Source organism: Bacillus rossius, chromosome 11, assembly GCF_032445375.1.
Source record: "Bacillus rossius redtenbacheri isolate Brsri chromosome 11, Brsri_v3, whole genome shotgun sequence".
Lineage (NCBI taxonomy): Eukaryota > Metazoa > Arthropoda > Insecta > Phasmatodea > Bacillidae > Bacillus > Bacillus rossius.
Window position 1 is genome coordinate 30,654,720 of NC_086338.1, and position 24,933 is coordinate 30,679,652.

A 24,933-nucleotide genomic window follows, 5' to 3' on the forward strand; every position below is an offset into this window, starting at 1 on the left:
CGTTACGTTCGCCATATTGAAAATCCATAATTTTGATGCTAGAATTTTAGGATTTTTTTTAAATTTACGAAACATTTAATTAATAAAATGTTAATATAAAAAAACTTCCACCATCTTGAAAATTTTCCGCCGTATTGAATATCCGTAATTTTTGACTTAGAACTGTGGGAAAAAATTTTAATTTACAAAAAAAAGTTGTTAATAAAATTGTAGTATAAAGAACTTCCGCCATTTTGAACATTCCCGCATCTTAAAAATTCCGTCATTTTTATCTGATTTTAATGGGAAAAATTTTAAAATTCATAAAAAATTTAAATAATAAAATGTTTAACTATAAAATTTATTAAAAGGTAGTGAGTTCAAATCCGGTGAGGTAATTCGATTAGAAAGGTAATGGATCCTTCCTCCGCGGAAACTACCGGCAGACTGACCTCCCACCACTAATTCCGAAGCAGTTGTTACGTCAGCCAGTATGACGTCATGACAGCCATCTCGTTTTCATCTACTGGAGGCCACCATTTTCATTCCGTTTCGTTTCAAAATCCACTAGAAAAGGGGAAGGGGGGGTGTTTGTGAGCAAATTTCCCGAATCCAACATCTTTCCATGGGGGATGATCGTGTATGTGACATACAGTAATAGAAACAATAATAGAAAATGAAAAACTTTTTTTTTCTAAATATTAAAAAATTAATTTGTTGAATAATTTATTTTGAGGGAGGCGCGATGGTTAAGTGGTTAGAACAAATGCCTCCCATCAAGGGCACCTGGGCTCGATTCTCGGCGGGGTCAAGCCCTCATTTTTCGCAAGTGGGAAACGTGGCGGACGTTGCCGTGGCCTGTGGGGTTTCTCGGGGTACTCCCGTTTCCCACCACCCATTCATTCCGCCGCCGCTCCGTACCATCTCATCGCTACCTCACGCACTCTTCAGGCTGGGCGGTACAGCAGGTCTGTCCTACGCGCAGAACAGCAGGCTCCTACTAGCGTAATTTAAGTCTGTGAGGATGAGTTATAAATTTTCTCTAGCTACGGAAACTTGCTCACTTTTTTTTCGATTCGGGCCACTCCTAGATAAGCCCATTTCTTCCCTTGGCCCGCCATAAAAAATGCAGAATACCCATGCACTCATTAATGAATTCTGCCCTGTTTATGGCGAAATCTAGTAAACGCACGCCACTGGCCAGGTGAGGTGTCAGGGCCAGCCAATGCGAGATCTTCCACGGTGGGAAGTGACCAATCAGACGCAAGTCCGTTCCCGCAACTGACGGGTGACGATTAGCTACGCCTGCATCACAGGGGCCGCCATTTTAGTTTCGCTTCTGAGTGCCTAATGTTAAAATTACAAAAGCGAGACGGATATAAAGTGAAAGGCGCGATGCGACGGCAAAGTATCACGTTATGGTGACTATGAAGTTTTAACCCGAGCGACAAATAAAATTGTTAAAATTCACGCATGCGCCTCACATTGGTACGACGACGTCACAGGCAAAACACGTTGTGGGCCCAACCACTGTTGACCCATTATTAGTCTCGTAGTTATTAGCGATTGAAAACTGACGGTAATTTGTCACACAAGAAAGTTCGACCGACCGTATATCGATGTATCAAGCGATTAGACGTTTTCACGTCACTAAACAATTTAATGTCAATTGTATCCTGCCATTACATATACACCAAACTTACGACAGCCATCAATGTTTAACAGTGTTTTTTTTTTAAAACGACATGTTTGAGAGAAATATGTTCAGTTAAGAAAAAAATCATATTTCAGAGATATAAAAAAAATTAACGAAACAAAGCTTTAACAATGCACCAGTTCGATTCTGACGTTTATTTCAGGAGATGTCGGGGAAAAAAATATGTTGCACTGACGTCACAGATGTGTCGAACGCGATTGGCTAGTAAATTATATTTTTCGCTTCCCATCGCGACGTGCCTGTCGCGTTATTGTGATTCCAGCATCAGTATCCTTGTGACGTGGTCGCGGTGAGCTTACCTCGGCTGCGTAAAGCTGGGTTTACGATTGATTTCCTTAAGAATTATAACTTAACGTCGAGCACACGATTAAGTCAAAACTACATTTTCCAGTTTATGATTGAAATAGAAGTCGTTAATTCTAACCAATCACAGCACAAAACACATGGTCGGCCATTGTTCGAAACGGAGAAGCAGGTTTGAAATAGGTTATTGACAAATGGGATATCTATTTTTCGAAATGGATGATGATTACAAATGACAAATATACGAATTCTAACCCAAAATACTGCCTCGCTTGGTCCAATAATAAGACATAAACTTCCGGTTGAAAGGTTCCGGTTTGTGTGATAGGTCGCTTCCCTTAAGTCTTAACGAAAAATATAAAATATAACCATTTCTGTTAAGTCTTAAGTCATCATATGGTTCGCACACGACCCGTCAAAATTCACACACGACAATCATAAACCATTCCACTAGTTTACATAGAGTCGTATGGTAAGTACACGACTAAGTCTTAAGTCTTAATTCTTAATTTTCAATCGTAAACCCACCTTAATGGCTTTCCTGCAGAGGTGGTGTTCGTGCAGTAAATACCCAAAGTCTGGTTTTCCTCGCTTCCCCACCGAGTGGGAAAACAGAAGGGCCGGAGAACAATGTAACGTGGGAATCAACAACCACGTGGAGACCTTGCTCCGTGCGGAAGTGGCAACGCCGGAAGCAAGAGAAGCGGATGTCGATGACGCGCATCCGGTCTTCTGCCTGCGGGAAGAAGGACAAACCCACGAGACCAGGAGTTACTTAACTGGCAGTCTTCAAGATACCGCCATCGTGCACGTAATGATTCTTTTCTCTCTTTTTTTTTGTCGTGAGAGTGAAACCGAGTGACTTATTTTTTATAAGATTATATTAAGAAAGAAGTCTATACTAATAATATATATATATATATTTTTTAGGCTAAACTACTGTGTAGCTGAATACGTGAATTAAATACGTACTGTTAAGTGTCAGCAAATTATATTTCTGTTAACGGCCAGTTACTGACTGGTAGATCAGCGGAGATCACTGCGAGATTAGTGGTGAAAAACGAAGATCAGTCGTCCTGATGTAGGCCTATACGTCCAAGAGGAAAAGGAAACGTTTTAAGAGTGTTTTATCCTAAATATTATAGCGAAGAAGACAGGTTTTTTTTTTTTGGTCAGTAGCGAAAGCTGGTGAATGTTAAGCGAGGTTTCAAACCAAGAGTTCGCGCGGAGGGTGTTCGCCGATGGCCGACGACGGAAGATGGCACGAGACCCGAGGTCGCCGACGCGGCGCCACTACAAGAAGGACTCGCGCTTCGTGCTGGACCTCTACACGCTCACCTACGACTCGCACGAGACGCTCGACTCGCTGGGAGAACTCGTGAGTGCCAACACAACTAAAAAAAAAAAAAAAAAAATTGGTTGTCTGTAAAGTCGGTTTACGGACTATAGTTTAACGTGACAACGTCATAACAAAACATTGATGAAATGATTGCATACTTATATGAATAAAATTGAATCATTTTTATTGAATTATCACTATTTTGTATGGATACAAAGGAGGAGTGAAATGAAATCTACAATTTTATTGATTAATTTACTTATATTTGCACTCATTAATTCAAATATGTTTATTACTTTAACGAAGAGATTATTTTAACTATAACTTTTATACGTGTTTGCTATTTAACTTCTTCCAATCTGTGTTATTCTGTTAAGGTTAGGACGATGATAGGAAAAGTAGGAAACGAATGGGAGTGTTTCAAGTTTAATGTGCCTCGAAAAAGTCAAATCGATGGTTGTTCCAATCGAGTGGAAGAGAGATAGACGCGGCGCAAGCGTACAATGAGCGTAACGGGACACAGCTTAACGGGACAATGTGCGTAACGGGACAATGAGTCATCCTTTTTCGTGCGTGCAGCCGGTGTTCATCGATTTATTAGACGTTGTCACGTCAAAAAAAAAAAAGATATGTGGCTGTGTCATGAACACGGTCGTTTGTGAATACGTGTATGTAACAGGTAATATTTCTATACAAAATATAAAATACTGTCAAAATTCGCCAAAGTACAGAATGATACATGTGTATGTTTACAAATGGCACAAGCGCTTTCGTTCAAATTATTCGATGTAAAGTTGTGTTTTGAAGTGGAACAAAATTTTTATGTGCCTGAAAGTCATTGTGAATTAGTATTTAAAAAAAACGAGCAGCTTGATAAAGGATTTAATAACCTAACAACATGCCAGCTGCGTTCGCCATGACACAAGTTTTTGACTGTTCTGGTGACAAATAAGCAGTACGATGTCGGAGCCATAAATTTCCTATTGTGTATTTTACGCGCGTGGTCTATACCCATGCTTTATTTAGTCAATGATCACAACCCGTCGATACAGTTAAATGTAAATCGCATGCCAAACAGTGAATAAAGCACAGGGAAGTATAAAGTCAATTTATTGACCCCCTTGATGAAGCCAAGAGTTGAACGGGACACAGCTGTCTACGCCTTATTGAAATCATAAGTTTTTCTTGTTTTTGTCCAAAAGAAAGTGTATTGGATGAAAATCATTCTCGCCATTTTGGGAAGATAAATTGCCCGCATTTTGCCTGGCAATGGTTCGGCTTGTTCTGCTTCACTTTCGTTTACACATTTTTCATCTGGACTCTTCCAATTTCTTTGGAATAAACTATTTCACATGCCAGCAAAAAAAAAAAAAAAAAACAAGATAAGCCAACAACATTTTTTTTTTGTACTTGCCAGTTTTCGTTCACACTTCTTGCAACATACACGCACTTAAAAGGCTACATCTGCGAACAGAATAACAGTGTCAAATTTTTATAGTTACATAAAAATCTTAAAGCATATAAAAAAGATTTATAGGTATCTAGCCTGTTGTTTTTTCAAAATACTCTTCTGTTTTATCTACAATGTAAAAACTAGAACACATTGTTTAAATAAAAGCAATGGGTACAGATTATTTGTAAAATTTATTGCTCTGTATGAAATTTAAAGTCGAATTATATCCTTGCTTTATGTAAAAAAAACTATGAGTGTAAATGTTAAGTCTTACTTCATAACTTCATAATTATTTTGGTCAATTTCTCCAGGACAGAGCCAGGAGAATGTATTTTTTCCGGAATGTTTTAAACTTCTTAATATATTTGTTTTTTGTTTACTAACTTTCAAAACATCTAAAATGTTAATATACATTAATTCCCATTACAAAATAAAATATGTGATTTTGGAAAACTTACAGATGTACATTTTTGCTTTTTACATCAAATTATTTTTCATGTAATATCCACACTAACAATATTTTAATTATTTCAATTTTATAAACTCTTTATTCACCAATGTGTGCTTCGCCATTTTAAAGATTCGTTTTGACAGAAACGAAATCATTTCTGTTTTCTCCGGGCACAATTATAATTGACTGGTTCTGTCAAACACCAACATATTTTAGAACCTGTACTATATGTAAAATATTTTATGTAAACCCTTCATCCAACTTGTCAAACAAACATGACTGCGCTAGTGACGTTTTCAGTGACGTCATAGCCTTGCGACATTGTTTGGCAAACATATTGGATAACAGGGCTTCGACTCATCAACCTCCTTATTGGAAGTTGTTGAAGCGAAAGTCTAACTTTTATGTCGCAGATGTTTCTAGAAAAGGAGATCATCTTTTGTACAAAATATTCATATGTATATATTAAGGCGGGTTTACGATTGAAAATTCACAATTAAAAATTAGTCGTGTACTTAAAATATGACTATGTATAGGTTTATAGTGGAATGGTTTTTGAAATTTATAGTCAATTATTTCTTGTAATGTAGGAGTTTTTTCCAGGTCATGTGAGAATCATATTTATTTATTTAATTATTTGTATTATGCTTACCAACAGGTAGACTAAAGAATTTTCGAGAGATTATATTTTATATTTTTTCTTGAGAATAAGGGAATAAATCATTAATCATAGCACAGTAAAATATGTTGGCGCGAAATAAAGTTTTCTCCGGAAATACAGATTATGATATAGTTTGAAAGGAGTGTAAAAACCAAATTATTAGCATCATGAAGTAAAGAACCGAGAAGATATTTTAAAAAAATTTGCATGTGGGATACCTACTTTGTTTTATGATTTAAATTTTTTTATTTTGTTTTTGCTAGTATATAAATTGTAGTTTATACGTAATGACGTCGGCTCGACCATGGCCTCTAAGCCCGTGCTCCGCACCGCTAGTACAAGATCCCGTTTTCGGAGCGCACCCCTAACCCAGCCGGAATGAGTCAGGCGAGCGCTAGACTCCACTAGACTCAAATAAACTTAAGGGCACGAAACCCCGGGGGCTCAACCCCATAAAACAATTAAGGGACAAGACACTAAGACACAGTTATTAATTCACAGGCATTAAACAAGTGTGTCATAGCCACTCCGTGCGAGCACCGCATGCATGGAGCAGACAACGAACCTCATTAACAGTCATCGCGGCCACTGGCCTTAATTAAAGTGCCTGTGACAATGATCAAGTCGGATTAGAAGAAATCCCACTAATACAGTTCACAGGGAGACAATATGTTAATAAATTTACAGTCACCAACTTGATGCCATAATTCAAATAATTAAATACTCTAAAACAATTGTTAAGCCTTAAGCACCCAATTACCAGGTCCTACCTTTTAATTGGGCACCTGGAACGTGTTTTTAGCTTACCTTTACTAGAGCAAATTAAGTTAATGTAAGTTTTTGGTGCCGACTCACAAAGGAGGTGAAAGTTTCCCTCCCTTGCGAGGCGGCCATGTTTGGCAGTCTCTAACCACTCCACGCCGGGTCAAGACGTGTGTCTGTGAGCAGCCTTCAATTTTGTTCCACCGACCATTCACTCTGTACTCGATTTAATATCCAAACCTTTCTACTTCATTGCTGCTCATGTCGACTCGGCGTGTATTTCGCGGACCCGGGCTTATCTTGACCATTTTCCTTAGTGGTTCCGCACCGCATCGCGGACCACACAATTTACTGCACTGGCCAGCCAACTCGCTTTCGCTAAGATCGCCGCCATACGCCTGCCGGCTGCAACCTCAAGTAAGTGTAAAGTATAATTTAGGATCACGCTCACAGAGCCCCCCTAAGACAATTAACTTTCGGTGCTGGCCGTCTCCAGAGCACTAGTAACCGCGCCCCTGTGAGACTGCCGCGGCAAATTCACAGTGCTATGTTAGTGTCGTGTTTTGTTCTGTAATCAGCGTGTGTTAATGTAACTGTACAATGGCTCAGACCTTGCATAGCGCATTCGCATAGTTTTTGTAGCGGTTCTGCCACCATGTAGTGTATGTATAGGGAGTACCACGTACCCATGCGTAACACCGGAGAAGTCCGTGAATTAAACGCAAATTAACATAAACGGTGTCGCTTACGATTATTTCGCACCATTCCATCCTCCACACTGCCGAGCGGCCTCACAACCAAGTAGGGAAGTTCAGGATAGATTTCAAGCCGCGTACCTGGTGGGGCACGCAGGGGCAGAGTACCCACGACCCATCACCAACGGCCTAGTGTCTCACTAGCCTGGCGCCTCCTCCCCCCCCCCCCCAATCAACAGCAGCACCGCGACGCCCATAGCGCCCGTAAGGTACTTTCCGGGCCTTCTACAGAGGCCGGTTGATGGCAGTAATGTAGTAAATCAAATATAGTCTCTAAGATGTATTTACAATTCATGTACATCCAATTTTTGGAGGCTTGTAATATATAAAATAAGTATTTAAGGAAGCAATATTTATATAGTAAAGTTAAATATTTCTGATTATAATTTGTGTACAAATTCTAGGTTACGAGCTGAACATTTTGAAATTATAGGTTCAATCGTAGCAATATGTCTGGTATTTCAGGTAGGTAGGTAGGTACATAAACTATTTAACCATAGAAAAAATGTTTTATTGAACAAGTGATCGATCCGCATCGATTCCTAACCGAAGGCACTTCAAATTGCAGACGATTAATACAAATACAAAAATTCGTCACATAACATGACAGCATTCTTGTGTATTTTCAGTGTATGGAAGTAAATAAATATTGTATTAGATATAACATAGTAACATATTTGAAGAGTGCTTAAAAAACCGTGGACGAATTTAAGTCACAGAAAGAAAGTGGGAGTGTTTACATTAGGTTTGTTTGACTCGAGGTCTCTTTTTGACCTGTCAACTTCGAGGCGCCCTTTTCCGGAAGCAGTATGGCGATGGTCGTTTTACTCGCGGGGGCAAGTTGCTCTCAGGTCACTCAGGTAATACTCTCGATGCTCCTCCTCTCGAGGAAGAGTTGCGAGGGCAAGTCGTCTGCTGGTTGTTTTGGCACGACTTTGACGGAGTCAATACGTTATAAAGCTACATTTGGTGATGACGGTAATATTTTAATTAGATGACGACATTGAAGCGGAAAAACATTTCAATATAACTTATTTGGCGTCCTTTATTTAAAAATCACAAGATTTGCAATCGTTTCCTAGTACAGGTTAGCTTATGCATACCACAAGCGGTTTAAAGTGAAAAAGCAATATTTATATATTTTTACCTTCATCAAGCTCTCTCATAATTTGTAGTCCAATATATGGTAAATCAATAACAACTTCATCTTCATATGAATCTTCATTTCCAAACAAATTTCTCGTCTGCTATATTTTCCGCCATCATTGTTTAACAACAAATAGCGTTTTCTTCGTGTATTAAAAGTTACCGACTCTTTTTGCCCTCAGGTCAACTTGCTCCCAACTCTTTCAACTCCCAAGGAACACGAGAGACCTCGAGTCAAACAAACCTATTGTGTGAGTAACGGACGATTCTTTGGATAAAACAACAGCACATCGATAGTTAGATTGTAAACGAATTTAATGTCAACATAACCAACAAATAAACTGTACCGTTGTGGTTTTGCGGTTATAACTTGGGAATAAAGTGCTGTGATATTTTCGTTAGACAGCAGTATCTTAAGTGTTGTTTTATTGGTGTTTTTTTATTCGTTGCTTGTGGAAACTTAACTATGTTTGAGGACATGTTTGCAAATATTAAAAATCACTCTGCTAAAGTGTCTGAGTCAATAAACTTTGAGACAATCAGAGCACAAACTATTCGTTTATCAGAAAACTTTGACAGTTTTAAGGCACATACTTCTCAAATAACAAGCACATTAGCAAGCACTCTGAAGAATAATATACAATGGCAAATTCCTGATAAAAACTTGTCAGGCAATCAAAAACAAATTTACAGTAGAGAAAATTCTCATGATAATAAAAATGAGCATAAATGCGAGCTTAGATGGCCTGTTCTTGTTGATAATAAAGTACAATGGGTTCCAAGTGTTGTAAAGACTGAAGAAGATGATGAAGACATAGTTGATAAATTTATTCGTGTTATTAGTTGTGAAGAGGATGTTGAAACATACCGAAAAGTAAGATGCAGAATTTTTGCGTATTATGTTACGTCGCTGCTTTTCTGCAAAGTAGAAATAAAATAATGGATGAGATAAATATGTAGTTGAGCGGTATTTGCGAAAAAAAATGTTAAATATCCGAAAATACCTTTATTAGATGCTCTTCAACTTCCTCTTTTCATTAAAAGCAGCGGAGATAAGAAATTCCAAATACTTTAGGAGATATCGCCGTTCTTATTTTGCTATACAAGACCTGTGTAATCAATCGACCGTGGCCATTTTTTTTATTGCCATGTGAATGCCTAATTATTGAAAATGGTCGATTAGGTCAGGTCAGTTACATTATAAATACTTTGAAACTAAGCGTACATTAAAAATAATATGAATTAATTTCAATGGTTCTTTAGTTTTAAAGTATTTATAATGTAACTGACCTGACCTAACAAACCGGGACATAGGATGAACAGTAACAACTCACGTAAAAATTTTTTGTTACTTATTACTTGCGCAACAATAACAAATAAGACTTTAAAATTAGAAACGTTAAAAACTCTCCTAAGTTGGAGGCGGTAATTAAACACCGTTTTAAACAATAAATGAAGTAAATAATCACGTATTGGTTAATTTGAATTCTGGCCTATCACGAACAATCACGTGACATCATTATCCAATAAAAAAATAGATACTCGTAAACAAGAAAAAAATAGTGAAAGCCACATGAATGCACTGGTATAATTGTGATGAAATTTAAAAATTCGATATCTCCTAAAGTATTTGGAATTTCTTATCTCCGCCGCTTTTAATGAAAAGAGGAAGTTGAAGAGCATCTAAGTAATAAAGGTATTTTCGGATTTTTAACATTTTTTTTTCGCAAATACCGCTCAACTACATATGATGAAATTTAAAAATTCGATATCTCCTAAAGTATTTGGAATTCCTTACCTCCGCCACTTTTATTGAAAAGAGGAAGTTAAAGAGCATAGAATAAAAGTATTTTCGGATTTTTAACATTTTTTTCCGCAAATACCGCCCAACTACATATTTACCATGGATGAGTCTAAAGGGAGGCAAAAAATTTTATTAGAATTGTTAACATCTTCATTTTCTGTATAAAAAAAATGTGCTGTACACTGAAGTGGGGAATTTTTGATTACAGCCGTCGTATATTCTGGTTTGATATGGCTGGTGTTTCATGTATCCAAGTTTATCCCTGGATCCTGAAGGCTTGAACCTGATGGCATGATCCTTTTGGCTTGATCCTCTCATACATGATGCTTACTGTTTTAATTCAGAACGTCGAAAGATCCTGATGGCATGATCATGTTGGCTTGATCATGTGGTACATGATGCTTGCTGTTTTATTTCAGTACATTGGAAGATCCTGCACATGAAAGAAATTGCAAAATAAGATAGAATTATGATTGTAGGTTGAAAAAAATCATGTACCACAAGATCAAGACATCAGGATCATGCTATCAGGAACTTTCGACATACTGAACTAAAACAACAAGCTTCATGTACGACAGTATCAAGCCCACAGGATCATGCCATCAGGATCTTTCGAATTAAAACAGCAAGCATCATGTACCACAGGATCAAGCCCTCAGGATCCAGGGATAAACTTCAATACATAAAACAAAAGAATTAGCAGGTTTTTTTATTCTGCATAGTTGGCTACAGTTGTGCTAAACAGATACACAATCGTGGGTAAACAATGACTGGCTTTAAACTGTTATTTTTCACGAACCAGTAAGAATTAAGAAACCATCTCTTGAGGGTAAATTTAGGGACATGTATAGTGTGTGAAAACCATGTTTTCCATTTTTTTTTTCCTTTCCATTCTTAAAAGCAGCACTGTCCAAGTATTACCAAAAACACTACTTTAAATAAATTTAAAAAAAAAAATACTTTCTCAATTGAAAGACATATTGATAAACAACCAACAAACAGAAAATATAAACATAAATATATATGGGTAAATAATAAATGGCAGCAGCACCGTCCATGTACAGGTATTGTTATGCAAGATGAAAGTGTGATTTCTCATAAACTGTTTCTTAATTATCAATACTGTTTTCAGGGTAAATACAGGAACATCTCTAGTGTTGGAAGATGGTATTTTCGTAATTTTAATTTTACTTAGCGGAAAAGCTGTGACCTAAGATATTTATCAAATTTTTTAATCAGCTTTAGAAATTTATTTTGATGTGACTATTTACTAATGGCTAATAAATGTAAGTGGGAATAGTTTACAATGTGATACTATAATATTTATGTCATAAACATGGTATAGATGATGTCATTACCACCCCTACATTGTTTTGATACAAGCACGGGAATTTGGAGGTTTTGGACGGGGAATCTTCACATGTTTGTTTTGTACAAACTATATTTCTTCATGAAACTAACCTTTGGGATTCGCATTATGTATTGCAATCCTAACTATTCTAGTATAGAACATAATACCAAATAGGTATATATTTCCCACAGTATCACATTATAGGCCTATACCACAATTCTGAGTATATTTGGAGATACCACTTTTTATAATTTAATCATGCATTTTCAAACATGATTTTAACATTCCAGGTATCATAAAGTATTATACAGCCAACCTATTCTAGTATAGAACACAATTTGTACCATTCATATATCTACAGTATTGTATTCTATACAACCATCCCATCTGATTTAGTATATTTTGAAATAAAAATTTTTAAACAATTTCATGGTTTATTATTCTTACTATGATTTAAACTTATAAGGTATCCTAAAATATACTTGTACCTATTCTAGTAAATAATACATTACTGAAAATATATTCCGTAACTTATGTAATTCCTCAACTGCATTTTGATAAACAAGCATATTAATCTTCGCTGTCCAAAACACCCTATTACATGCTTGTACTGTAGGAATGTACAGGTCGTAATTACTTCAGCATTGCTTTGTTGGCAACGTCATCAATATCCCTGCCATGTCATAATTTTTTTATGTAGCTATATTTTTAATATAGCTGAACTGACCTCTCCATATCTTTCGCTCGGTTTCTATTTCTTCAGTGAGCACAAAACCAACCTCACCTAGGTAAACAAAACTTTAAACTTATTTAATTATATTACTATTCACCTAACATAAGAAAACAAATATTTAACATAACATTACGAATTAAACACACACAACACCTCTCTTGTCCCAACAGCAAACAAAATGCACACAAAACCCTGTTACAAAATCACTAAAACCTTTAAAAACAAGGGGGAAAAACCTCCTACCTTTCTTGGCTTTATGTCCATGATCATTTACTATTAATATAAAACTCTTACATTATATTTATGGCACAATTGTTTCGTGCCTTTCCACCATTAAATTTATTCAGTACCTAACAAAAAATACTGTCACTTTCCTTGTTACTACACAACCACACAATATATCTCTACATTGTATACTGTCAAATTATTTCAAAATAACAAAACACAAACTTTTTGTTTGTCTTGTGACTACTTCATTCATTACCTACCACATATGTTCTGTATCATCTGCCTTTGTAATGTTATCAGCCAAGGTTTAGTATTTTTCAAGTCTTTTTCGTATAAATTGGGGTCGTTTATTATATAGTTTAAAATTTTGGTCTGCAAATCAAATGATTCTATAGTCCACGTAGATGCTCCGGCAGAAAATTCTAGCGACGGGTGTGGAAACCACGTGTGATTCACGTCCAGAAATGTAGTTGAAAACATAATATGCATATATTTATCACACACTGCTTTATTTTAAAGATTTGTACGTAAAATTTTTTTGTCTGATTTTTGTATTATAAGTGTATTTGCAACATGAAAACATGTGTTTATTTGTTACAGCGGGAAGATGTTAGATATTATTGGCGAGTACTGAACCAAAATTAACTGGAATATCACAAGCAAACATAATTATTCTGTCTTCGGTTGATACCAACATAAGAAACGTTTATATTACTTGAACCATTTTACTTTTCATTGGCCAACTTCCATGACATCATGTGTTTCCCCTACTTTTTTTTCACCACATAATAAACATTAGTGATACCTGGTATCAAGATGTAAACTTGACCCATGTGAGTTTATTTAACCAGTAAATTTAATTTATGGTTAGGATTATAGCGTCAGTACCAAAATACTAGTAGGTAGAGGTACGAGCTATGTTTTCTGGAAAATTACTAAATAAAATTACAGTCTCAGTGGTTTTTGAGGTTGAATCTTAAGTTGTTGCCTATATTATAAAAGAATCTTTTAGAATCTCCACATTTGAACAAGCATTTTACTTACACTTTATGTAGTATTTTTATTTCAATCTAATGTCTGGGATTAAAGATGTCAGTAAATTTACATATATGCCTATAAAAAATTAATATAAATTTAAGATGATAATAATGACATAGTTATTAAGAGGAAAGGCTATGGATAACTTGGAACTAATGTAGGCTTACTTAGTAGAAGGGGAAAACAAATTGTAACTAACTATTGAAAATAAGTTTTTTCATCATTTAGTTAAAATAAAATTGCTAAAAATGTACGTAACATCAAAGGAATACATGGTTTAACTTTAATCAAGTCCTTGAAGCTATCAGATCATTTTTGAGTTGCCTGATAGCTCTGAAACTCCTCTGTGCTTCACAACTAGATACTGGGGACCAAAAACTAAGATTTGACTACGTTTTACACTTTTTTTTAAATATGGTTATGACCCTTTGGCCTCAACAATTGGAAAGCTGATTCAACTTCATTTAAACATAAATTTCAGTTGGTTGAAGAAACTGTGTGCTATATCAACCGCTGGTTTTGGAAACCACCTTTATATCCTTAAAAATTTCTTGATTTGATTTAATTAAGCTTTTTAATGTTCTAAAATTGATAATAAACATTTTATTTTTCACATAAAATACATTATGTGTGAATTTTTTTATTCTTTTGAATTGGGTTCTGGAGCAATTAATGTTTCGCACATGCAATTTACAAATGTTGTATGCATAGCACATAAAATTCTCTTTATGTCTGCATCTTTTTTTTTTTTTTTTTTTCAGTGGTAAAGCAGAGGTTTTATGTATGTTTAATTTTCTGATAACTTTTTATGTTGAATTTTAAGGTAAAGATAAATTTATTAATATTTGTGTTGATACAGGCCGTGGCCTCTGATCTTTAATAAAGCGGGGGTTTTCGTTGAATGCTCGGAATTTAAGGGCGCCACCATGCAACGGGCACGGACCTATGAGAGACTCTTCACCAGGGTCGTGACGTCGCCCATGTGAGACATGATTTTAATTTCTCCCTGAAGCCAGCCTAGTACTAATACCTGCCCGCTCTCAGCGTCGGGCACGCTATCACCTACGCCGTGGGCTCTTAGGCGTCCCACACGCTATCACACTCGAGATGGTCACACATATTAAAAAAAAAAGAATAGACATTCAAATTTATACGCCCTTATTTATTTGGCCAGCTTCAATTACACATGCACACAATTGAAACTGTAACAAACGCCCGCGGTACGAATCGGTTTAAGTGAACTGACCAACCACGTGGTCACACATCGAATTACGTATAATGCTTAGGAAAAAAGACGGGTAATGGTCACAATGTAATTATTAAAACAGTCCCCCGACCGAGAGAAGCTCCGAGGACTAAACGAAAAAGATTTAAAGAGAATTAAAGGCGAACATAATTACTATGCAGAGATGAACAAGCGGTGAGGTCCCCGGAGTGCTGAAGCATCTGCTCTTGGTCGTTGATGGCGGAAGACTGGGGGGAGCTCTCAGCTACAAGGATCCACAATGGCGTCCTCCCGCTGAAACAATTGCTGTTAATGGTATTTTCGATTCTGTGCCACGGGGAACTAAAGTAACATGAAAAATGTTCTTAAAAATTTACGTGACATTTCCTGAATATTAAAAAATGATAATAAAAATTACAAGTATTAAGGAATATATTTAAATAGTGTCTGGCTTCGGTTTCCTTCGATGTGCTTCGTGAATGTCAGGAAACGTCCTTATATTTAAATACATCAACTCTAAACAAAAGTACATAATACCCTCCCGGCCGATCTGTCGTCACGTCACACTCGGGAAACAATAAAAACAATTTACAAAGATGCATTTAATTATATTTAGGGGTGCGGCGCACTGGTTCTACGGCGCCCTCTTGCCCGGCGACCAACACACACACACACACGCACGCGTAAGCGGGAGGTTTGAATGGAGGGTGGTGGTGTTTGGGCGGTGGCATATCGGACTCAAAAGGGGCCGCAGGCCCGGACGATGTCAGTGTACATGTAAAGTTATTATAATTCTTAAACGACTCCTTAAAACTCCTGAATTTTTATAATCGTATAAACTTTTTGTTGGAAAAAATTAAATTTTTTACATTGGTTGGTACCATGGTTAGTCCTTCTAGACCTCTCCTCTTCCTTATTGGCCTAAAGATCTATAGTGTCACAGCCCCATAATTGACATTAACAAATACCTTTTTTTAATTAAATCATACATTTAGAAAGGTAGTTCATTTAATTTAAAATAATTTTTTATTTTAATAAAGTTTCCTATCATTTCTGGGTAGTTTATTGGAACGAAGAAAATGAAACAATGATTTCAAAGAAGAAGCCTTTTGTTAATTTTGGTCATGTAGGGACTTTATTCTCTTATTTCAGCAAGTATGACTTTATATTTTCCTTGATAGAAGTAATTTAATTACGTGCCTACATCAAAATTGGTGGATGTTAAAAATTTATGTAGGTACCTAATGTTTGTGAAGCCAAGTTTCAGTTTCATTTTTCATGTGCTTAATTACTTTATTTTAAAGATCATGTTTCGAAAATCTGTTTGGTTTGGTTTATTAGTAGTATTATTAACTGTACTGCTGTTGAAATGATAATTTTATAAATGTTTATATTGCTAATAAGTACACATGGAGGTACCTATGGTATGAATCGAAATGAAAAAAAATTTAATAATGCAAAAATTTATTTCAGATAATTATCAAATTAAAGACACAAGGAGTTGGTGTCATGTCTGAATGAATGAGTGAGTGTGTTAAGCAGTTTCTCAAACTTTTGGAAGACGGGCACATTGAAAATCCTACAAATCAAAGAAATATGTTACAGTAATTAAGTCAAATATTATAAATATATGTATATACTGATGGTTAACTCAAGGCTTGTTTACAAACAGTAAAGAGTGACCACACTGCCTTACTGAAATAAATCACTGTTCGAGCAAAATCTTTGAGTTGTTCATTCAAATAACACATCATAATAATTTATTAATAAGAGTGGTACTTCCATAATGAAATGGTATAGTATAGTAACTATATTTAATTTTTTATCTGGTAGGGATGTGCGAATCCTTGATTTTCAGTTCGGTTCAAATCCGATTCGAATCCCTGGCAATATTTGAGATATGAATCCGATTCCGAATATTAAGTACAGAATAATTAAAAATAACTGATTAATTTAAAAATAATGTGCATTCTCTTTTTTCTAACTGTAACTACTGGCAATTATTTATTACACTGAGATTGAAATGTTTATAATGTTTATAAATATGTAAACTTAATTAATAATAAACACTTTAAAATATGAAAACCAAAACATATTCGATTCTCCAACTCAATCATAATAAACTGCATGCCACAGGGAAATCTCAGTTTTATAAACGTTTCAGCAAATGAAACCATTTTTTCTCCAATAAATAGCTAAGACTTTTTTTCTTGTTGGTATGTAAGTAATTGTTTTTAGTTTATAGTTTGCTATACGACGAATTTCGTAATTATAGTTTAAGCTCTCGAAATCTTGAAATTCTTTTGATGTCCTTGTGTTAATTATTTAATTTACATATCTTTCTTTGATACATCATATTATAAATACGTAATAGTAGCCTAATTTTATTTTTCACTGCTAGTATTTTTGAGCTGTATTAAATTAATTTATAACTTTTGTGAATATTCGTAATACTGTTCGAATCCATGTACGCACAACGATTCCGGGTTCGGGTAATTGTGGATTCGAACCGTACCCGAAAATATCGGGTACTCGCACATCCCCAATATCTGGACACACATTAATATGGGTTACCACAGGTCACACTCGGAAATATTCTGGGCACATTTTTTGAGAACCAATGGTTCAAAGTCTCGACATTGGGGTTATTAAAAATGACGAGGAATAAAGCAATGTGAATAGAGCAGTGAAGTAATGCATATTGGGGGGAAACAGGAGTATCAAGAGAAAATTCGCTGGCTCAACTGCAACACACGGCCACTATTCCCAAGAGAAGTCCAGTTCAGGGGAACGGAACCCAGAGCTCCTCGGTGAGAAGCGATGGTTTTTATTTATTTATTTATTCAATTTTTGTTCTGTTGATCCCATATGGAGGTAAGGACTCCGGGAGTCAATTAATACAAATATATACATATATACAAACAAACTGTACAACCACAAAAACTAAATATTACAGAGTACTTTTACATTTCAAAAGTAAGAAAGAGAGATTAAAAAAAAAGTAACATGGGTACATAAGAAATTGTATAAAATGAAGTCTAAAGCTCAGTGTGAAAAGTTAGTTTACAAAACTCAAAATTTTTCTCCTCGTTTTGTGATGTATTTAAATAAAATTTACCAGAGTTTAGTTTTCTTATCTGTTATTAGGTCAAAAAATTCTATCAGAGATTAGGAAGGATGTTCTAACAGAACTTGTTTGATTGTTCTTTTGAATATAGGTAAATCGGTTATATTTGTGACATTTTGTGGAAATAAGTTGTAAATTTTTAATATTTTTATGCCTATGTAATTTGTGCCCTTTTCATACTGACTGGTATTATGACCTGTTATCCTCAATTTATTGGAGTTTCTTGTGTCGTATAAATGAATATCTAGATTTTTTTGTAAATAGCGTTTCTCCTTATGTACGAATAAGAGTATTCTTAGTATATACTCGTTTATGACTGTTAAGATTTTAAGTTTTCTGAATTTTTGTTTACAGTGAGCTGACATTTTGTCATGTGTCATTATACGAATAGCTCTTTTTTGTAATTTTAGACCACCCAACCACCGTGACCCCCGAGTTGTCGTGTTCTGAGTTGTGGCGGTGTTCTGCCCGCAGCGCCGCAATGACAGGGAGGAGATCCGCAGGCGGCTGGCCATGGGCCCCGAAGCGGACGAGTACTACGGGGGCGAGAGGCCGGGCCGGAAGCCCAGTCTGCAGGCTCGGCTCCAGAGCGGTGAGTGGCGCGTCGCCGACGCCGCACGCTTAGCAAGCATGCTGCTTGGGAACCAATACACGCCAGCTTTGTGGTTTTTGAGCTACAAATCTACCTTCGTTAGTCACACCACACAACAGCAATTTTTTGCTTAATTTTGTGGGTTTTTTTTTTGTCTTCTTTGGGTATTTTTATTTTTTTTTATTTTTTATTTTTTAGTTTTTCTTCAACAGAAAAAGTTCTTAGCAAGTTCTTGGCGTATGTCCAAAAACTTACATCAAGTCATGCACTCCCATTGCACAAATCTTTCAAAGATAACACCAGTAGAATGACAGATGATACGTGCAGTATTAACATTGTATTTGTTTAAAATCAATTATACCAACATTAAATATAAAAGTTTTTTTTTGACACATGCTGTTGCTGGTTTGGTATGTCATAAGAGAAATCATCAAGAATGGACAAAGATAAATATGTACACAAAAGCACTTAAAACAAGCCCAATTCAGTCTATGTCTACTTTTGACATTTGCTGATTTTCGCTGGTTTTCTGTGTTTGTATATTCATCTCTTTGTACGTTCTTGAGGTTTCTCTATGTGAATGAAAGGTGTATGTAAAAAAAAAAAAAAAAACACTTTTGAATCAGTTTTCCTCATTGCAAGAATCATTCAAATAATGTACCAACATTAAAATAGTTTTAATTTTTTTTTTTCTCTGAGCTAAACCTTTATTGTCCAAATAAAAGTGAAATAGTAAATAGTAAAATTAATTAATTTACTATTAACTTCTAAAATATAATTGTAGTGTCACTCAATGCTACCAAGGCTGTTCAGTATTGTTCGTAATATATTTGTGTTCAGTTTGGTCGTGTTGGCAGTCATACTTACCATCTGCTACTGGCCATTTTCCAGAGGTTGTCTAGATGGTATTTCCCAACTCCTTTTCATCATGATATTCTAAATCATAAATATCTGAAATGTGCGCTGCACTAAATATCTGTACTGAGAGAGATAGAGGACACTATGTCAGAAAATTTTAATTTTTCAGGAGAGAAATATTTTGATCTGTCCAAACTTTCCTTTGGTAGTAATAGGAATGGCTTTATGCTTTATTTAACACATTGACTTATTCTTGGGCTCTTTAGTAGATGAAAGTACTGTTTTCTAGATGATAGTTTGGTGTTTTAATTGTGCCAGACATGGTGTCGTTTATCTCCGGGTTATGGTATGTTTCTTCACTTACTCAATTCCTGTTGTCCTTCGTGGAACATAGGGCATTAACAAATCATCTCCATCTGCTCCTGTTTCCAGCCAACTTCTTCACCTCTCTCCAGGTCTTGCCTTCTTCTATTGCTTCCATGAGTACAGATCTTCACCATGCTTGTTTGAGTCTCCTTTTCCCCTTTTACCCTGCCGGTTTCAATCCACTGCCTTTCTCTCGATGACTCAATTTTCCTTCTTCAGTGTAGGCCCAATCCATTTCCATTACCACCGCTTTATCTGGATGGCCATCTCTGTCTCTCCTGTCCTTCTCCATAGCTCATGGTTGGAGATTTCTTCCAGCCAATATATGTTGAGAATCTTTCATAGACAGCAGTTAACAAAGGTCTGCAACTTGGAGGTAATTACTTAAGTTACTTTCTAAGTCTCAGACCCATATAATAGAAGAATTGACATTACTTCCAAAGATGTGGAGTTTGGTTCTAAGGAGATTCTGTTTTTCTTCCACACTGGATGGAGTCGAATGAAAGCATGATTTGCTTTTTGAATGTGTTGCTAGACATCCTGTGCACCTCATTCATCCTTAGCAGCTTCACTGTCCAAATAAGTGAAGTCATCTACATCCTTTGTGGAATCTTCATTGAGGGAAAATGGGTCTAGTTGGTTAGTGTTAGCCCTTAGGACTTTGGTCATCTTTGAGTCGGTCATTAGTCTCACCTTTTTACCTCCTTCTTCTGTGTCTTTAATCTTTGCTTGCATTTCATCATGTGCCTCAAACAGGAGACACAAATCAGAAAATTCTAAACCTTCAAACCTATCTGCTAGTCCCCATTGGATATCACGTTTCATATTATGCATCACATTCCTCATTATCGCATAAATCTCAACCAGTAACATGTTTGGCAACAAAATGCATCCTTGACGCACTCTGCAACATACAGATATATGCTCAGATACATGGCCCTAATGTATGACTGACTGTGCATGTTTAATCATGGTAAGTTTCTTGAATGAAATAAATATTTTGTGACAGCACTCCATACTGATTGACTTCCTTTCACATGGAATATCTGTTGATAGAGGCAAAGGTTTTCTCGTAGTCAATGAATACTACATACAGTCGAGATGACCATTTGGTACATTGCTTGAGAATTATCCTCAAGCATGAGCGATTCGGACGAAAGCCTGCCTGTTCCCATTGGAGCCTCAAGTCGACAACTCTTTAATTCTGTTGAGCAAAATCCTGGTAAAGAATTTGCTAGGTAATGAGAGTAGCGTAATGCCCCTCCAGTTGTTACAGTTAGACATATCCCCCTTCTTTGGCAACTTAAGCAGCAACCCATATCTCTAGTCTCTGCATTTCTACAATTATGCAGACTTTCTTGAATAGTGGCTGTAACATATTGGCAGTGGTGTCCATATCAATCTTCATTACTTCTGCTGGAATGTTGTCAACTTCTGCTGCCTTACAGAAATGCAACTCTCTCAATGTCCTTGAAATTTCTGTACAGTTCGAATACAGGTTTTAATCCTTGGATCAGGCTGAATCTGTTTTTCTTCCCCCACATCCATTTGACCCTCCAGGGAACACTTAATAACTGCAGAGTAATGATCCTGCCATCTCTTCAGTTGATCCTCAGGGTTGGTTAGGAGGAGGATACCATCTATGCCTCTAACTGAATAGTTTCTCTGCATCTGCTTCCTTGCTAGAACTCTAGCCCCTCCTGCCTGTTCTGATAAGTAATCTACCCAATTCCTTTGATCTCTCCTTATACTTATCGGAACTTGTCTTTTGCAGCTTATTTTGATTACAATTCTGCCTCCCATTCCTGTGTTTTTAATGTATTCATTGCTCTGTTTTATTCAGTTCTTTAATTTTCTTCCTATCTCTATAACTCAAGATATTTTTCTTTATTTGGTAAAGACATATCTAATCTTCACCCATTTGGCCTCAACATTTTCATCCTCCTGCTCAGTTTGTGCTTGAAATAGATACTTTAGTTCTATCCTGAAGACATCTATTTTCTTATGTTGTTGAAATTGTATAAACTACAGTAGGCTAGAGTCTCGTTTATCTGATCTTCACTTATCTGACATTTTGTCAACTTCCCACCGGAAAAAAAACTCACATTTGGGCAACTTGGCATCAAAAAAATGGCAATCGTCAGTAGAGAAGATTTCGATAAAAAATTTCTTTAAATCATCACAGACCTGAACTTTTTAAGTACTCTATTACAGTCAGAAGATTCTGTATTTTTATCAGTTAGTATTTTTTTTATTGTAAAACATGGTTATTAGTTTATGATGTTTAAAACTACATTTAACATACTTTGTCATTAAATAGGTTTTTTCTTAAAACCTTTCTATTATGTGATATTTTTCCTTGTCTTACGTTGTTTTTGTCAGATCAGCAACCGAATACTGTGATTTCATTCTCCTTTAATATTCAATGATGGCTTTTTTAATGTTGATATGAAATGCTTCAAGATTTTATGTATAATATTATTTTGTTACCAAAATCTGGCAGCACACGTACAGAGGCTTCACAGTATACCAGTGTCCTTAGGAAGCCCTGGTACAGATCCTTAACACAACTTGCCAATTTAACTTTTGGGTTAACATCTTTTCGGTGGTCAGATCATCAGAAACGATAAACAGAAAGAAAAGACTCAGGCCAGGATGTTGGAACAGGATTCAGCCACGGGCTTTGCATTTGGCTGGAGTGACTCCAGGAAAACATGGATAGTGTAAATCAGGTTGGGCAGTCTGCGATTTGAACATGCGGTCTTCACTCTGCTCTGTCTTGTCAGTTTTGATTTACGATACACAAAATGCTGAATGCTGGACTGGTTCTGAGGGCACATACTTTAGTTCATTATTGCATCCAGTAGGTAAGTACATGTTACTTTTTTTTTTTTAACTCAGTTATACAAAGACAAAAGAGAGCTGTTTTTTTTCTATTAATATACTTTTGTACTTTTATTTAGTTTTATATTAAGCTAGGTTCACAATTTTAAAAATATATATATAAGCAAGTGCATAATGTTCTGTGCACAGGACATTGTGCATGACCTGTGCGATATCTGTTCACATTTAAAATCTTGTGTTAGTTTTAACCATTGAAATTTTGCATTGTATCCAGAATCTAGTGGTAATGTTCATAAATAATTATTTTAATTATCTGTTAATTATACAGTGATAGCTGACTAGCATATTATTAAAACAATTTTTTTTTTAATAAAACATTTTTTTATGTACATTAATTGTTACTTATGTTTTACAGCTAATGGGCATGATTTATTTTTAAAGCACGAATTACTCAAGCAAGTGTACTTTTTTGAATGTTTCTTGCCACCGTTTAAAGTTTGTCAAATATAAGTAGTTCCCAACTCCCGCCAAAGTGCCATCCCAGTCTGCTCCCATTGGCTGTTGTGCCATGCATCCACAACATGCACACGATTGAACTGAGCTTTGTTGTAAATAAGTAGGTTCAAAAACATGGCTGTCAACTCTTATGCACAGACTCAAGTTCTGTTCCTTGTTTTTCTTTTTATCATTTTTTTTGTTAGTTAATTTTATTTTTAATATCTGAAATTATTCCAGAGATATAATGATATTATATACCAATTATTGATTTCCGAAAAGCATTGCGACACTGAGTTATAATTACACTGTGTCTAATATTTAAGTATATTTTGTGTGTGAACTAATATATGTATTATTGTTTATTAAAAGATTAAAAACTAAAAATGAAGTTTACAGGGAAGCTTTAATGTTATTTTAATTTAAGTGTGCTTATTAACTTTCCATCTTTTCTTTCTAAATAACTTGTTTTGATTAATTAATCTGTCCATGCGAGCAATGTCCTGGACACATGCAACTAAAAAAAGAAAAGCTGTGAAGATTGTCGAAAGCTGTTCAGGTTCGTTGTGAACTTGAGAAGTGTGCGTGTTGCAGGGATGAACCTCCAGATATGTTTCATGAACGAGACGGTGTCCGACACAGAATCGCCGAGTTCAGACACAGAACCCAGCCCGTCGCCTGTGAAGTGTGACGTCGAGAAAACGACAGTTCCTCAGTGCCATTCTCTGCCCAGCGTCAAGGTAAACTATGCATGTTTTGTGTGAAGGCAAAGGCCGGTGTTCAACAGATTTAGCTTACGATGTACAAGGTGGCTAGCAACTGGGAAAATCTGGGTAAAGTCAGCGGATTTTCAGAAACTGGGAAATAATCAGGGAATTCCTTAGGTAGTCGGGGAATGTTTTTAATGATGAGGTACCTGAAAAATTTCAATCACAGCAGAGTCTTTATTTCGATTTGTACCAGTTCCATCTTCCCATCCATTCTTCCTGCTTTTCCAACCCATATCTGTTACTAAACATTATCTTTCAATCCTTTTTGCTTGTAAGTATATCAGCACTTTGACCACACGAATTGACTTCAGTGGTATCACAGTAGTGTAATAAAATGATTGATGGTTGCCTGTTGTAATGGCAAAGTGTCATATACCATACAAGTTGTATTTTACAATTTTAATTTTTGTTAGTTATTTGCATCCAACATAAATCAATGCCCGAGAATTTTTTTTCTAAGTCAGGAAAAATCTGTTTTTTTTTATCAATAATAACAGCTTTATTTAAGTAACTTTTTTTGGCAGTAAATAAATAAAACACATGTTATAAATGGTTTTATTTTTCTGAATCCGTTATGCAATTTTGAAAAAAAAAAAAATTGGACATAAAACAAAATGGATTTCAGCTAGTGCAACTTATTAGTATCAGTAAGAGAAGAAACACTTGTGGATTTATGGTGAATCACGGTAGAAATAAATTAACTTCAATATATGTACCTATGAAGTTTGAGTGCACTTTAAAACACCAAAATGCAAGTTACTACACCCCATATAGCACTAAAGTGCAAGTCAGTAAGTGAAATAAAATGGAATTTTGACACTTTTTTAATTTTCAAATTCATTTTCTAAATTCTAAATACAGTCTAAATTCTGTGATTTGTTATTTTATTATGTACTCACAACAATGTTTGGACCAGGTACTAATTGTTTAAGTTAG

General features: G+C 35.7%; 1 protein-coding gene across 1 annotated transcript in view; it reads left to right on the top strand.

Moving 5' to 3' along the window:
* Positions 1-24,933, top strand: part of LOC134536754 (schwannomin-interacting protein 1) — a 257,366-nt gene that overhangs the window by 194,703 nt on the left and 37,730 nt on the right. Inside the window, exons 7-8 of the mRNA XM_063376662.1 lie at positions 18,547-18,664; positions 23,822-23,967. Of these exons, the coding sequence (XP_063232732.1) occupies positions 18,547-18,664; positions 23,822-23,967 (264 nt within the window). The remainder of the gene's footprint in view (positions 1-18,546; positions 18,665-23,821; positions 23,968-24,933) is intronic.